Below are 14,836 nucleotides of genomic sequence, written 5' to 3' on the forward strand. Positions count from 1 at the left end.
CAGCAACCCTGAAAAGGAGGCACCCCTGACCCTGCAGGGAGATCCCGCCACCCAGACTGATGCCCACCCCCCATTGGGATACCCAGGGCAGGTGTGTCACCTTCCCCGGCAGAACATAAATAGCAGGGTGCTTCACACCCACTTCCAGACGTTGCTTTTCGGGAGGCAGGAAGAAACTGCCAGCCAGCACCTCCTGCCAGCTTCCACCAGGGCCACACAGATCTATCAGGGTTCCCTCAGAATTCACTAGAAGAAAGGGTCCCCTACACACACACACACACACACACATACACCCCTGCACCCAGGTCCTGGAGCTATGTGCCAGGCAGGCTGCACCCCTCACTGTACCACAACACACAGCTTCTATGCACCTCCCCGTTGCCACTCAAAGGCCCAGGCAGATGGAAAGCTGGACGCCTGAGGTCACCGTGGGCCCTCCACCCAGCTCCGCCCTTCCAGCCAATGTGTCGACCTCAGCCCAGGGCTGTGTGGGAACAATTAACAATTAGGTGCATGGAGTGGGGGCTAGCTCCCTGAAGGCCCGATCCCCTCACACAGGGTCCTGCAGACACCAGACAGGAACATCAAGCAAAGGGGACTTGGCCCCAGCCCCAAGGCCTGGGATCCGGACCTATAGCCCCAGGCCCACGCCCACACCCATAGCTTGGGCTTTCAGCTGAAGACCCTGGGTTTGCAGCCTGGGCCCGAGGCCTAGATCTCAGGCTGGACAGGCTCGCGTCCTCCCCAACAGCCCGTTACCAAACCCCCATCTTCCATCCCAGCCTCACCCCTGACCTGGCAGCCGGCCTCACCCAGCGTCTTCTAAGGCCAATGGTTTCTGGGCTTATTCGGAGTTTGAAATTCCTTTTCTGTGTTCTGAATTTCAAGTTCTCATTAAAGATATGTGGATTGGGGGTGGGGTTGGAGGGAGGATTCAGTAGAAGATGCCAAACACCAGCAGAAGCCCAGAAAATAAGGCAAGGCCGGCCAGGCTGTGGGGGAAGGGCTGCCATGTTCAGGAAGACAAGCACCATATGGAATTTGGGATCAGAGACATGGCCAAGGGCACACGGCCAGCTCACCTCGCCTGAGCAGAGGCCCCCAGAACCCCCCTGAGTCTTCCAGGAGAGGCCAGCCAGAAGCACCAAGCCCACAGCACCAAGTGACCAGCCCCGGAGCTCTCGGGAACACAGGGGTTGCTAATGCCACTGGGCTTGCCCCAAGGCAGCTAGCTAGCCAGGAGCGAAACTGAGGCCCAGCCCCATTTCACGCTTGCCCTCCTGGATTACTCCTCCTTCCTTCCCTGCAAAATAGTCCAAGGCGGGGAATAAGCAGTTGAGGCTGAGACCGCAGCTGGAGAAGGCTGGGTGGGCAGTGCCCAGTGGCCTGGTTGTCTGCAGCACAGGAGACGCTGACTTGGCCCCAAGGAACAGGGGCCACCGGTTACACTGACGTCTCCAGAGCACAGTGGGCTTCCTGACGGAGCCATTCCTTTGCAAAGGTATCTGATGCCGTTTCATGAAATTAGAATTGTGCCCTGCCAGGCTGTACTCAATTTATCTGTCAAGCTAGGAAGTCAGAGACACCTACAGTAAATGAGGCAGGGATGCTATGGAGTGACAGGAGTACCTTAGTAAATCACAGCACAGGGGCTGCCCAGCCCAGGTCCCTGGAGCATTCGCTGTGAACAGGCAGGTGTGCCTGACCCTGGGCCCCAGGCTCTCTTCACCCAGGGGGTCCTGACCAGAGGCCGAGGGCTGAGCTCACAGCTTCCCACTCTCCCAGTAAGAGTCAAGCATAGGCCAGGCGTCCCCGACCACACAGGGGACCCTGAGAACTATGGGCCCGTAGAACCACATCAGACACTGACCCTAGCTTCACCACAATCCAGGACCAGAGATTGGGAGATGCTGGGAGGTGGGGGCTGGCACAGCGAGGCCAGGTCTGAGGCGACAGTCAGGGACTGTCACCATGGCCACCCGGCAGCTCCTTTCAGCTTTCTGGGCCCAGGGCACACATGGGTTCTGAGTTGAAAAAGACAGAAGCCGTGAGTCTGTGCAGAGACTGCTGAGGCTGCTGGGAGCATCTCCAGAGTCTTTGTAGGGCACATGCCTCCAGGGATCCAGAAAGAGCATGCAGGGCCTTTCTTCCTGAGCAGCCAGGCGAGGGCTGGGACCTACCACAGGCACCCTCCCGGGGACCGTGGCAGCACAGAGGCAGGGGAGGCGCTGTCTGGGGCACTGGAGGCATCTTCACAGGCGCAGACTCAGAGATGCGGGCACTGGACTCAGGCCTGGTCTGGGCCCCACCCCACTCCACGACACTTGCTCGCCCTTAGACAACCGAAGATAAGCCCTTGGACAGCCTTCATCGTCCACCATGGAGGCCCCAGACCTGAAGGCAGAGGTGCCTGGGCTGCTTGTCACCCATGTGCACCCAGAGGAGAGGCCCCAGCCCCAGCAGCCCTGCTACGCCCTGCCGTCTGCCAGGCAGCTGGCCCATTCCTGAGCCACTGAGACTGGGGCTCAGCCTCAGCGGCGAAGCTGGTCTTCGGAGAGCTGCCTGAGTCTCTGGGATGCTCCCCTGGGGACTAGGGCCTCAGAGGGCTCTCCACACAGCCTGCCCACCTGCAGTAGCCTCACCTGTGTCCAGGGCCTGTGGCCCCACTAGAGGAGGGGACTTGGGGGGCCGGCGATACACCACGTGCACGCGGCCTTGCTCAGCCTCCTGCGCTGCCAGCCCCTTCTCCAAGGGTTCGATGAAGAACTCCTCCTCCTCCATCCGGATCAGACCAGCCTGCAGGACAAAGACAACATGATCAGATTTCCAGCACACAAAAGACCAAGGAAGGGGAACAGTCAGGAGACCCCCTCAGGGAGTACCTCCCATCTGAGGACCCTGCCCAGCACCCCAGCTGGTACTCAGCTTGAAGCCTGGGCTGGCCGGAGGGCATGAACATGTGGCCCCAGAGGCCCCCCGCCCTCCGCCCTGTCTAGGAATGGGGGCTCTGTCTGGGTCATCTCCACCCCTGTACGCCAACCCTCTTTGCTTTCAGAAAAGTTACTGTGTTTATAAAGTCATAACTGTCCAGAGATGCCTGGAGACATTCAAGGGCAGCTGTGGGCCTGTGCGTGTCCCCAGAGGGCACCCACCAAAGTGCATCAAATAAGAGCCAAGAGCTGCCCCCACTCCCAGGAGCCCAGAGTACAAGACAAAGGTCAAAATAGTCAGCCGGGGATGGAATCTGCCCACAGACATGTTCCATTTGGGCCAAACAACATTTTTAAAGCTCTGAAGCTAACACTCAGAATGATGAGATTTCATGTCTTGAACACGGAATCCTAGCTTTCCTTGGAAAACACAGGCCCTGACCACAGCGGGTCTTGGACAGAACACATGCCCCTGCAGCTGGCTCCGGTCCCCACTGCCCCCCACTCTCTCCCGCTATCTGTGTCAGCCACCAGCCCAGACTCCACAGGCAGCTGAACTGATGCCCCTGACCCGCTAGACCAGCCAGCGCCCTCCCTTACTACAAACTCCTCGCTGGGCCCGCATTTCCGTTGGGACTCAGGCTGCTCTGTACGCTGGCATTCGGGCTCCTGACCTGCCCCACCCTCCCAGACCCTGGCTTGCACACCCCACGCTCCTCACTGGGCTGTGTGCACCCTGCCGAGCCACCCAGCCCCTGAACCCACCATGCTGTCAACTCAGGAATCCCCATTCCCCACCACCCCACTCCCAACTCGGCCATCTGGTAAACCTGTGTTCTCCCTTTGAGGCCTGACTCAACCCCCTCACCTCCCCTGCCCTCCCCTGCCATCCAGCCTGCCTGCCCCTGCTGTCCAGCTTGCCCTTCCCTGCCCTCCTGTGCCCTCCTCTGCCATCCAGCCTGCCCTCCCCTGCCCTCCCCAGCCCTCCCCTGCCATCCAGCCTTCTGGCACCACCAGGTCCACCCATCCCATGACCACTCCAGTTCCCACACTTTTATCTTTTAGTCCATTATCCATAAACCAAAGTCTCACACTGGAAACTCACACTGTGTCCAGCCTTCAGAGTGTTTCCTTCAGATCACTGGCTTATGACCCATGCAGGGGATTTTAAAAGCTTGGATTTGTTGCTCAAACTTAAGAAACAGGAGAGTTCACATAAATGACCAGATTTCCAGACTCTCTTGAAAATCAGAAAAGCTGGCATTTCTAGCACCCATCGATGCTCCAAAGCTTAGCCGGCACTGGCCGGGGTCCCCTGTCCAGTCAGGAGTGTGCCCTCCGGTGGGTAGCCCCGGCACCTGCCATCTGGATATGCGAAAACCACGCACCCCTGAAGTAACCTGGTGATGGCCTCTGCCACATCATCATCCTGGCTGGGGCAGGGGACACAGTGGCATACGGGCTGCCCTCCTTCTGCCTGACCTGAGGTGCTCGGTGAGCACCATCCTGTTGCTGGCTGGGAGCCCCTGCAGACTGAGATGCAGTCAGTGCCCACAAGGGCCTGCTGGGCGGCTGCCCTCAAGTAGGGAAGGAGGCTGGAGATGCCTGCCGGCGCACTCAGCCTGGGTCCTTGGGAAGCTGATGTGCCAGGCAGGGGCTGGTGGAAGTGCAGGGCCTGGAGGAACACAGGGCCCAGCATCAGGCCTGGCTCCCGAATGAAGGATGCCTCCAGCAGGAGGTGACATCTACCCAAACCGACCCAATCCCTTTGCACTGGCCAGGCAAAGAGTTGGAGAGAGAATCAGTGCTCCAGACAGAGGAAACCGCACATGCCATGGCTGGGGAGGTGGACGGAGCACAGCTGGTAGGAACCGCTGACCAGGTGGGTGGACAGGAGCATCGAAGGCACAGTGCCCGGTGGCCTGTCACTCAGGGGGCTGGTGAGGGAGGGTTGTAGGCAGCCAGGGGCTTTTGGGGGGAGCCTTGATCTGATTCCTGTTCAGAAGCATGGTGGCTGCCGCAGGGGGAATGGGCTGAAGAACAAAAATGGGTCTGGGGTCCTGGGGAGAAGGCATGGCAGGTGCCTGGGAGAGGGGCAATGGTCCAGACGGGAGCATGAGAGACAGGGACAAGTGGCAGGTATGAGGGAGGTGAGGAGTGGAATGGACAGGACGTGGTAGGGTAGATCCGGTTGAGATGGGAGGGAGGAGGCAGCACCCAGGTGGGCTTCCAGGTCTGTGGCTGGCTGAAAAAGACGGCCCCCAAAGTCACCCAGGCCCCCGTCCCTGGCAGCTGTGAGGGTAGCAGGACATGGTGGAAAGAGACTCTGCCGGTGTGATCAGGTGGGCTCTGGGGCTGGCTGGGCCCTGAATGCAGTCACTCGTCCACTTCCTTATGGGGGAGTAGAGGGGGACTAGGCAGATGCGCAGAGGACGAGGCCATGGGCAGACAGGGAGGGTGCCAGATGCCAGCCTTGGCGACTGGAGCAATGCGACCTCAAGCCAAGGAACACTGGCAGCCCCCAGGAGCTGGCAGAGGCCAGAAAGTGTCCTCCCCCGGAGCCTCCAGAGGGAGTGCAGTCTGCCGACGCCTGGATTTGGGTCAGGTTATGCTGACTTCGGACTTCCGGCCTCAGAACTGAGAGGACGAATTCCTGCTGTTTTAAGTACTTTCTTACAGCAGCCGCAGAAAACTAATTCAGGGTCCCAGTGGGTGGCCAGCAAAGCGGGTGCCGTTCTCTGAGGGGCATGAGAAGAAGGGCAAGGAGCACAGGACACTCTGGGCTCGGGCATCCTGGGCTTCTGGGGAAGAGGCTGAAGAGGCAGGGGGAACCAGAGTTACCAGGGCAAGACCGAGGTCGGGGAAGGAGGTCATCAGGGCTGTGGGAAGAGTGTGGAAGGGGGCAGTGGGAACCCTGCAGGCCCCACGCTTCTGACTCATCCCTGGGTCTCAGGGCCCAACCAGGCCTGGTAGAGACTCAGCAGATGCCTGTGGGATGAGCGAACCGATGACCCCAAAGCCAGAGGCCGCGACCCCCAAGGGAGGCACCGAGCAGGCAGGCAGGGAGACCACAGCCGTCCCTGTCCACTGGCACGGGCGCAGCGTGTTTACCAGTGCAGGATTTGGGAGGGTCCAGCACTGACGGTCCCAGTGTGTGGTGCGGGGGAGGCTGGTGCCTCAAATCCATCTTATTACTGAAACTCATTCGATGAAGTGCAGGAATTAACCCTGGGGAGTGGCAGCGGACAAACTGTCCTGGAGTGTGAAGTTCTGAGTTCCTGGCACCCTTTCTATCTGGCCAGGTGACCTCAGGCAAGGTGTCAAGCTCCCCAAGTGTCCAGTGACTCGCCTGTACACGAGGCCGGTTGCCCTTTCCCGTGCACACTCACACAGGAGCACATCCAGCCTGGCAGACGCTGAGAACCAGGCCACGCCTCCACCCAAGTGACTTCAGCCAGCCAGCTTGCTTTCCAAATGAGGAAACTGAGGCCTAGGTGGGCAGACAGCCTGCGGACACACAAGTTCCAGGAATCAGAGCCCACACCTGTGCAGAAAGGGCATCTCCCGGACAGGCCCCTGGGCCAGACTGGGCTGATAGAGCCAGTTAGGGCAGGACACTGGGGCATGAGGGCCCCTTATGGCAGCCCCATCTTCTGGGGGACCTTGCAGCCGGGAGCCTCCATGCCACAGGCCTGAGGCCATGGGGTTATTCTGGAGGGACCTAGTGTAACGATGAGGCCAGGCTCAGCCTGGGGATGGGCAGTACTCTCTGGCTGGAGCAACCCAGGAGAGTTTGGGGTCTCCCTGACCAGCAGGGTCAGGCTCCCCTCCCTGGCTGCCTCCCTGAGGACAATCTCTCGGCTGAGCCAACGGCACTAGCTCCATCTGATGCTGCCCTGGGCCTTGCCTCCTGGAAGGGCATCCTTGCAGGAGACTCCGTGGAGAGCACAGGAGCACACTGGGGTCCCTGTGAAGCAGGGCCTGGGCTCAGGCTTCCTTACACAGCCAGAAGCCTCCAAGCGGTGGCTTTCTCAAACGCAGATGCTCAACACGCTCCTCACAGCCCCGCCCGTCTCTGTGGACCACTGTGTGATGTGCACACGCATGCTGGACTGATGAATATGGTGGCACCTGCCCCGAGACCAAGGCTGACCACCCCAAGACCACCAGCCAAGACCACCGGCCAGAAAAATTGGCGGAGCGGCGGGCACTTCACAAAAGAAGTGGAGATCATTTTATCCCCTGATTTTCAAACACTTTAATATGCATCCCAGGAACGATCTGTCAAAAAAGCACAAGAAAATTGACAGAAGAGCAAAGCACAAAATGTGAGCTAGGTTTTGCTGCATTTTTTCCAGGACTTTGATTTTCCTGCTGCCAGTGTCACGTATCTGTTTTTACATGCAATTTTTATTAATTAGAATCCGTTTCCTCTCCCCACTCAATAAATATTCAAGAAACTCCAGGAGCACACGAGGCTGAAGAGCACTCAGTTGGGAGCCTGCTGGCGGCCTGTCCAACCCCACAGCTGTCCAGCCTGGGGTCTTGCAGAAAGGTTGACACCCCGACCCGGCCAGGGAGGTTAGAGACCAGGGAGGTCTCTAACAACCTTGGGAGCTTTCAGGGAAGGGGGCTGGACCCCTCGCCACTCAACACTCCCAGGAGTGGGAAATATCATTGAGTGGGATTTGAGCCACTCCGTCCTCACCACCATGGCCTCCTTCACAGTTCAGCATCCCAGAGGATTTCACATACTGACTTTTCCACTTTTCCAAAAGGAACGCTAGCAGGCAGAGCTGTCCATGGCGTTAGGAAACAGCTGTCCTCACCCACATCTCCACTGGCTCCCCCTCTGTGTTTCATGGAGTCCTCGCCAGATGCCAGCCACTCCCCTCCTTCCTCTTGGAGAGCGACCCCTTGTCCAGGGCTCTGTCTTGAAGCTATGGCTGGAGCTGGGCCTTCCAGGGTTCTGTTGAGAACAGTGACCACAACAGAGATGCCTCTGAGCTCCACAGAACCTAATGACTTTGCCTGACTGCTCTACCCTTCCCTGGACCCAGTTTCAAGCCCTACAGACCTTTACTCCAGAAAAGTCTCTTTTTTGGCCTAAGCTGGCCAGAGCCAATCTCCGACAGGACCAAGGAGCCCCGACAGTCACATGCCCAGCGAGGCTCTAAGGAAAGCTAGACTCCACTTTGAAGGGCAGGGCGGGGGGCGAGGCAGGGAGGGAGAGCAATGGACGCTGAGCCAGGGGACCTGGTTTCCAGTGCGGTCATGGTCAGTCCTGTCCCCTTGCAGGTCCCCAGTTCCCTCTTCTGCAAACTGAGGAGCTGGACCAGGTAACCTATGAATTACTGTTTATCCTGTTTATTCATCACCCCAAAAAGAAACCCTGCACACATTGGCAGGTGCCGTTTATCCCTCTAAAACTCTACTAGGACCAAGGAGAGCTCCAGGAGAAAGAACCAAACCGAAAACCAGAAACCCACTTCTACAAAATAAAAGTCAAGGCCATCTCCCGGCACACAAGGCCTTCCATGGAGTCCTGGCAGCCCTCTGTCCCTGAGCGTACCCCCAGTGTCTTCCTCTGTCTCCCTCCCCAGCACCCCTCACCTGCCATTTTATGCAGCCTGGACTTGATTTTAAAACTGAGTCACCTGGCCGGTGGGGAACTCACAGGTCGAACTAGTGGAATTGCCCTCTGCACCTATGCTACAGGGATAATTAGGATTACAAGAAGACATTTAGCATATATTCTTGGGGAAAAAAAGCTATGTAATATATAAACCATTCATAATTTAACTTTAATAAATGGGGGTGAGCAAAAAATTGCCAAACAAGCCCACAAAACTCAAAGAGTAGAGGAAGAAAAAAGGAATTACAGTTTAATTGCACTTGTTTCCTAATCTTCAGTTAGGATCAACAGTTATTGATAAGTTTCTAAAGTCAATAGATACAAGTTGAAGAATTCTACTCAAAATTAGAAAAGTCACAACTAGTAAAACTAATGTATACCTTCCAAATTACTGAAGATAGACCACATAGAAAATATGGCAGACTGGAAAAACAGCAAAAAAAAAAAAAAAAAAAAATCCAGAAAAACAGAAAACATAAATTAGATGACAGAAGTAAGAACAAATATATGTTATAATAATAAATGTAGGCTGGGAATGATGTGATCCCAGCGCTCTGGGAGGCTGAGGCAGTCAGGAGTTTGAGACCAGCTTGGTCAACATGGTGAAACCCTGTCTCTACTAAAAATGCAAAATGAGCCAGGCGTGGTGGTCCACACCTATAATCCCAGCTACTCAGGAGGCTGAGGCAGGAGAATCACTTGAACCCAGGAGGCAGAGTTGCAGTGAACCAAGATCATGTCACTGAGCTCCAACTTGGGAGACAGAGAGAGACCCTATCTCAAAAAAACCAAAACCTAAAACTGAACAAATAAACAAAATAAATAAATAAATAAATGGTCAGATTATTATTATTATTAATATTATTTTGGACACTCCAGTCTGGGAGACAGAGAGATATCCTGTCTTAAAAAACCAAAACCCAACCAGGCGCCGTGGCTCCTGCCTGTAATCCCAGCACTTTGGGAGGCTGAGGCGGGCAGATCACAAGGCCAGGAGTTCGAGACCAGCCTGGCCAATATAGTGAAATTCTGTCTCTACTAAAAACACAAAAATTAGCTAGGTGTGGTGGTGTGCGCCTGTGGTCCCAGCTGCTCGGGAGACTGAGGCAGGAGAACTGCTTGAACCCAGGAGGCAGAGGTTTCAGTGAGCCAAGGTTATATCGCTGCACTCCAGTCTGGGCCACAGAGTGGGACTCTGTCCCAAACAAGCAAACAAACAAACAAAAAATAAATGATCAGATTATTATTATTATTATTATTATTATTTTGGAGACAGTGTCTTGCTCTGTCGCCCACACTGGAGTGCAGTGGCATGAGCTCAGCTCACTGTGACCTCTGCCTCCTGGATTCAAGTGATACCCCTGCCTCAACCTCCCAACTAGCTGGGATTACAGGTGCACCCCACCATGCCCGGCTAATTTTTGCATTTTTAGTAGAGACGAGATTTCACCATGTTGGCCAGGCTGGTCTCGAACCCTTGACCTCAGGTGATCCACCCACCTCAGGTGATCCTCCCCCGTCAGCCTCCCAAAGTGCTGGGATTACAGGTGTGAACCACCACTCCCAGCCAGTCAGATTATTTCAAAAACACTCTGTGCCCTGCAAAATAATTTTACAAAATTTACAGATTTTTGCTAGGCTAAAAGTGTTTCACAGATTTATGACCACTTAAGGAACGGACACACCCCTGACATACTGGTGACCGAAGAAGGCAAGCCCAGCTCCAGCATCGTCTCCTTATGTAAAATCATGTATGTCTCTGGGCCCAACGTCAGCACGGCCTAACAATTAAGCATGTGGCCTCTGCGTCACTCTGCCTCAATTCCAATGCTTACTTCACCTCTGGCTAGCTGAGGGGCCTCCCTGTGGCCAGTGTCTGCCGGGTTGATTGGGGATAACAACAGAGCTTCCACGGCTGATGTGAGGGCTGAGCGAGATACTGTGTGGAGAGCACTGGCCACAGCACCTGGTAAATCAGCCAACCGGCAGCACCACTGCCATCATCACGATCGTGGCATGACAGTTGTGAGGAAACGCGTACAAAGGGTCAGCAGTGTAACGATCGGGGGTGAGTTTCACTTTTTATTAGTATTTTCTGTATTTTTTGTTTGTTTGTTCTACATTTTTACAAAGGGCATAGAGCAAAACAGGCAATTCATGTGAAGATAGTAGAGAGGGAAAGGGGGAGGGCAAAGAGAGAAAGATAAGGGGAAAAATGGAATAAACAAGATGTTGACAAGAATGCCTCATGGGGCCAGCGCAGGGGCCAGCCAGGCGGCCTTCTGCTAAATCAAGCAATGCTTGAGAGGCTCCCTCGGGACCTGGCCTGTCCAGAATGTCCCACACTCAGCCCTCTGCAGCCAGCTCCCCCATCTCCATGGCTCCTGCACACACCAGTGCCGGGGTAGCCTCCAGGAAACAGAGCTGGCCAGCCAGAGCCAGCTAGGACACAGAGGTCAGTGGGTCAGACCCAGACCCTGGGACTGCAACAGGCCTGCCTATTTATCACGAGAACTGACACTCGTCCCTGCCAGATGCTCTGGCTGACATTTCCCAGATCTTGTTCAGCATGAAGACCACGTCGGGGAATGTCCCCAGTCACAAATTAACATTCACATAAATAACAGGGCGCTCTCGACTAAAGAAGAAAAATGACTCGTGCTGCAGGAACATTTGCCAAGCTATCAAAAAGCGAGATTTTTCTTTCTGAGCTTCCATGTCTCACCAGCTGGACCACAGCAGATTGTGGCCTTGAGGCATGTGGTGGAGGAGAGCTCGTGGAATAAGGTCCAACATCCGCATTCAAGATCCTGTCAACAGGCCGGGCGCGGTGGCTCACACCTGTAATCCCGGCACGTTGGGAGGCCGAGGCAGGCAGATCACCTGAGGTCAGGAGTTTGAAACCACCGTGGACAACATGGTGAAACCTCGTCTCTACCAAAATAGAAAAAATGAGCGGGGCATGGTGGCATGTGCCTGTAATCCCAGCTACTCGGGGAGGCTGAGGCACGAGAATCGCTTGAGCCCGGAAGGTGGAAGTTGCAGTGAGCTGAGATGGCACCGCTTCACTCCAGCTTGGGCTACAGAGTGAGACACTGTCTCAGGGAAAAAAAAAAAACTACCCTGTCGACAGGCCCTTCCCTGGGCTGGCACCTGGCCCTAGGGCAGCCCACACCAACTGGAACCTAACACCTTTGCACAGCTGTTCCCTGCCAGCCTCCCTGCCTCCTTGGAGGCCTATACACACTGCCCCTCCGGTCCCCCGACCAGCCCCGGGAGCCCAGCACGCCTCAGCACCAGCACCCCCAGAGACAGAGCCAGCACGGTGGGTCTGTATGCTCTGGGGGCTGGGGTGGCAGGGGCACATGTCTGGGAGTTGCCAACATGTGCTTCCATACCAGATTCCCCAGGGGACTCAACCTGGAGAGCAACCAAAGCCTGCAAGGCCACACTCCAGGAACTAAGGGCCTGGGGACCCAGGACGGTCCCTCAGCATTCACAGCAGCCTCACCCACGTCTACCAGGAGATGCCACCCAGGGAGACTGCCAGCATCCCCTCCCACAGGAGGCCGGGGCCAGCGCGTTCCCTAGTTGCTCGGGCAGCTGTCACAGGGCAGCACAGCCTGGGGCTTGAACAGCAGAACCCATTCTCTTACAGTCCTGGAGGCTAGATCTCTAAAATCAAGGTGTGGGCAGGGGAGGTTTCTCTCGAGACCTCTCTCCTCGGCTTGTCGATAGCGTCTTTCCCCTGTCCTCACATGGCCGTCTCCCCGTCTCCCCATGTGTACTTCTGTCCTAATGGATTCTTCTAGGGAAGACACCAGTCATTCTGTGACAACAGTCACTGTTAAATCAGTGACCTCATTTTCAGTTAATTATCTCTTTAAAGACCCTGCCTCCAAATACAGCCAACATCCTGATCTATGGGAGTTTAGGACCTCAACAAAGGAATTGGGGGGTGTGGGGAGGGCACCACTCAGCCCATAATAGCCTCTACGCGCCAAGGCCACACAGAGTCGGAGCAGGCTGCTGGCAGGGTCCGGTGGCCAGAGCTGGGCGGGCTGTTCCTTGGGGAGCCACTCTAGACAGGCCGGAAGGTCGATGCCAGAATCACTCCCCAGGGGCCAGAAATCCGGCACGGAGGAAAGCTGCCACTCCAGGGAAGGTGGAGCGCACCCAGGGCTGGCCACATGGGATGCCCACCTTACCCTTCCTTCTGACCCAGGCATTCTCACACAGGGACACGAGGTCGTGAGTGCAGGCACGGGGAGACGAGAATGCTGCCCGGCCGGTGGGTGGCGGGCAGGCCTCAGGAGCCCTCCGCCAATGGCAGGTCACTCTCTCACGGTCCAGCAGGACCCCTGCTCCAGAGCCCATGACTGGGGCCAGCTGAGGCTGGTGTCTCACATTCCTGCAGAGAGGCTGGCTAAGGCTCCTTGGGGGGGGCACTCCCCATGCCCACTGCACCCTAGAATTTTCTGGGTGATCCCAAGGCTGAGTTGACGCAGTTGTTGGAAGACGGGGCATGCAATTCTAGATGTGTGGCATATTTTGAACAGCATCCAATACCCTTTCCAGGACAGCTCAGCCCGGAGAGGAAGTCCCCAGTCTTGAGGACCCAGGAGGCAGGGTCTGCTCCTTCCCACGTGGTGTGCTCCTCCAGGAGGGGCCAGGTGCTCAGAGGGAAACCAGTGCCCACCAAGGGCCCAGCTGCCTGGCTGGCAGGCAAAGGTGGGTTTGGTGGGCAAGGAGCCTACAGCCTCGCCCTCTACCCAGAATTCCCTTAACACATGTCTGTCAGGGCCGGGGCAGGGGCAGTGTAGCGGGAGTCATGGCCGTGGCAGGAAAAAGGTTGGCTGGCTCCCAGCGGTGTGGGGAAGACACACTACCCAGTGGATGTGCCCTTCAGAAGCAGGAACAGACAGAAACTCCCATGGGGAGAGCACAGGCTGGGACACAGCACACCCAACACCAGTCCCCCCAACTCCACTGTGCAACAAGGATCAGCCTTTCCTCTCTCGAAGCCTCTGTTCCCCCAGAGGGGGCTGCAGTTGAGAGCTGATGGTGAGACTCAGTGGGGCGTGTCCTCCATGTCCGCTTGTGCAAGGGAGCCCAGATCAGGCAATTTTCCCAGGCAGACAACACCCCCCTTTCACTTTCCATCACAGGCTGTCATTTCCCCAGGTCCCTGGGCCACAGGCCCCTCTCAGGACCCCTCAGGCCTCATGCACACACACAGCCTGTGCACTGCCTGACTCTGGCTTCCTTCGAATTGGGCTTCTTTTCCTGCTGTGATCTCTGGGGCCCACTGTGCTATCCAGGGCAGGCTGACCGCCGACCGTCCTCTGCCCGCCTGCCCAGCTGCCACTCCCGGGCTGGCAGCCCTGCCGGGCCTGAGGCTGTCTGCTTCCCCTTCTGTCCAGAGTTCCCAAAACAAAAATCAGGCCATGCCATCTGACGAAGGATCCTGTCTGGTTTATTTATGGGAAGAGCCAGGGCTGTGAGGGCCAGGTTGTCTGGGCTGTGGCCAGGCTGCTCTGCAGGCCTTCAGACACTGCCCAGCCCGTGTCCCCACCCATCCAGGGTGGATCTGGGGGCAGCCGGCAGGGGGGGCGGGGCAGGGCCTCAGCACTGGTGAGCCCACACTGGTGACTCTAGGATGTTTATTTATTCTAGAGCCAGGACAGCAGCCCCTGGGGCCCGAGGACCTTCTGTGGGTGGCTGGCCCACTGGAGAGCCTGAGCAGCAAGGCCAGCGACGACCAAAGGGGCCGTATCCAGAATGCAGGCAGGCTCAGGTGCACCTACCCTCCCTAGATGCCACTACAGATTCAGGGAGACTGAACTCGTAGGATCTGGTGCCCCACAAATCCTGGTCCTCACAGGGGACAAGGCTACCAGGTGTCACCCTGGGAGATGGTGGCGCCCCAGGGTATGAAAGGCCACATCAGGCTTATGTCCAGTACCCCTGCCTGCAGAACAGCACAGCATGGCATCCATACCACAGCATAGCCCCACCCTCTGGCAGTGCCAAGCCTGGGATCTCAGGGCCCCTACAAGAAACCAGACAGGTGAGCAGATGACAGCTCAGACCAGGTGCTGACCTTGTGCATAGCAGGCCTTCCCCAAGAGCAGACTGAAGCCCTCCCAGCCAGTTCTCACTGCCACAGGACTATGCCCCTCCTGTAGGGCTCTGCTCACCCCCACACTCCCTGCTCAGAGAAGGCCTGTCCCACCACCCCATGTGAAATCACACCCAAGCACAGCATGCT

General features: G+C 56.7%; 1 protein-coding gene across 1 annotated transcript in view; it reads right to left on the reverse strand.

Moving 5' to 3' along the window:
• The window catches only part of ADAMTS2 (ADAM metallopeptidase with thrombospondin type 1 motif 2), a 233,584-nt gene that overhangs the window by 164,386 nt on the left and 54,362 nt on the right, over positions 1-14,836 (reverse strand). The window contains exon 3 of the mRNA XM_033180256.1: positions 2,643-2,796. Within this exon, the coding sequence (XP_033036147.1) occupies positions 2,643-2,796 (154 nt within the window). The remainder of the gene's footprint in view (positions 1-2,642; positions 2,797-14,836) is intronic.

This window comes from Trachypithecus francoisi, unplaced genomic scaffold (assembly GCF_009764315.1).
Source record: "Trachypithecus francoisi isolate TF-2019V2 unplaced genomic scaffold, Tfra_2.0 Lachesis_group2, whole genome shotgun sequence".
Lineage (NCBI taxonomy): Eukaryota > Metazoa > Chordata > Mammalia > Primates > Cercopithecidae > Trachypithecus > Trachypithecus francoisi.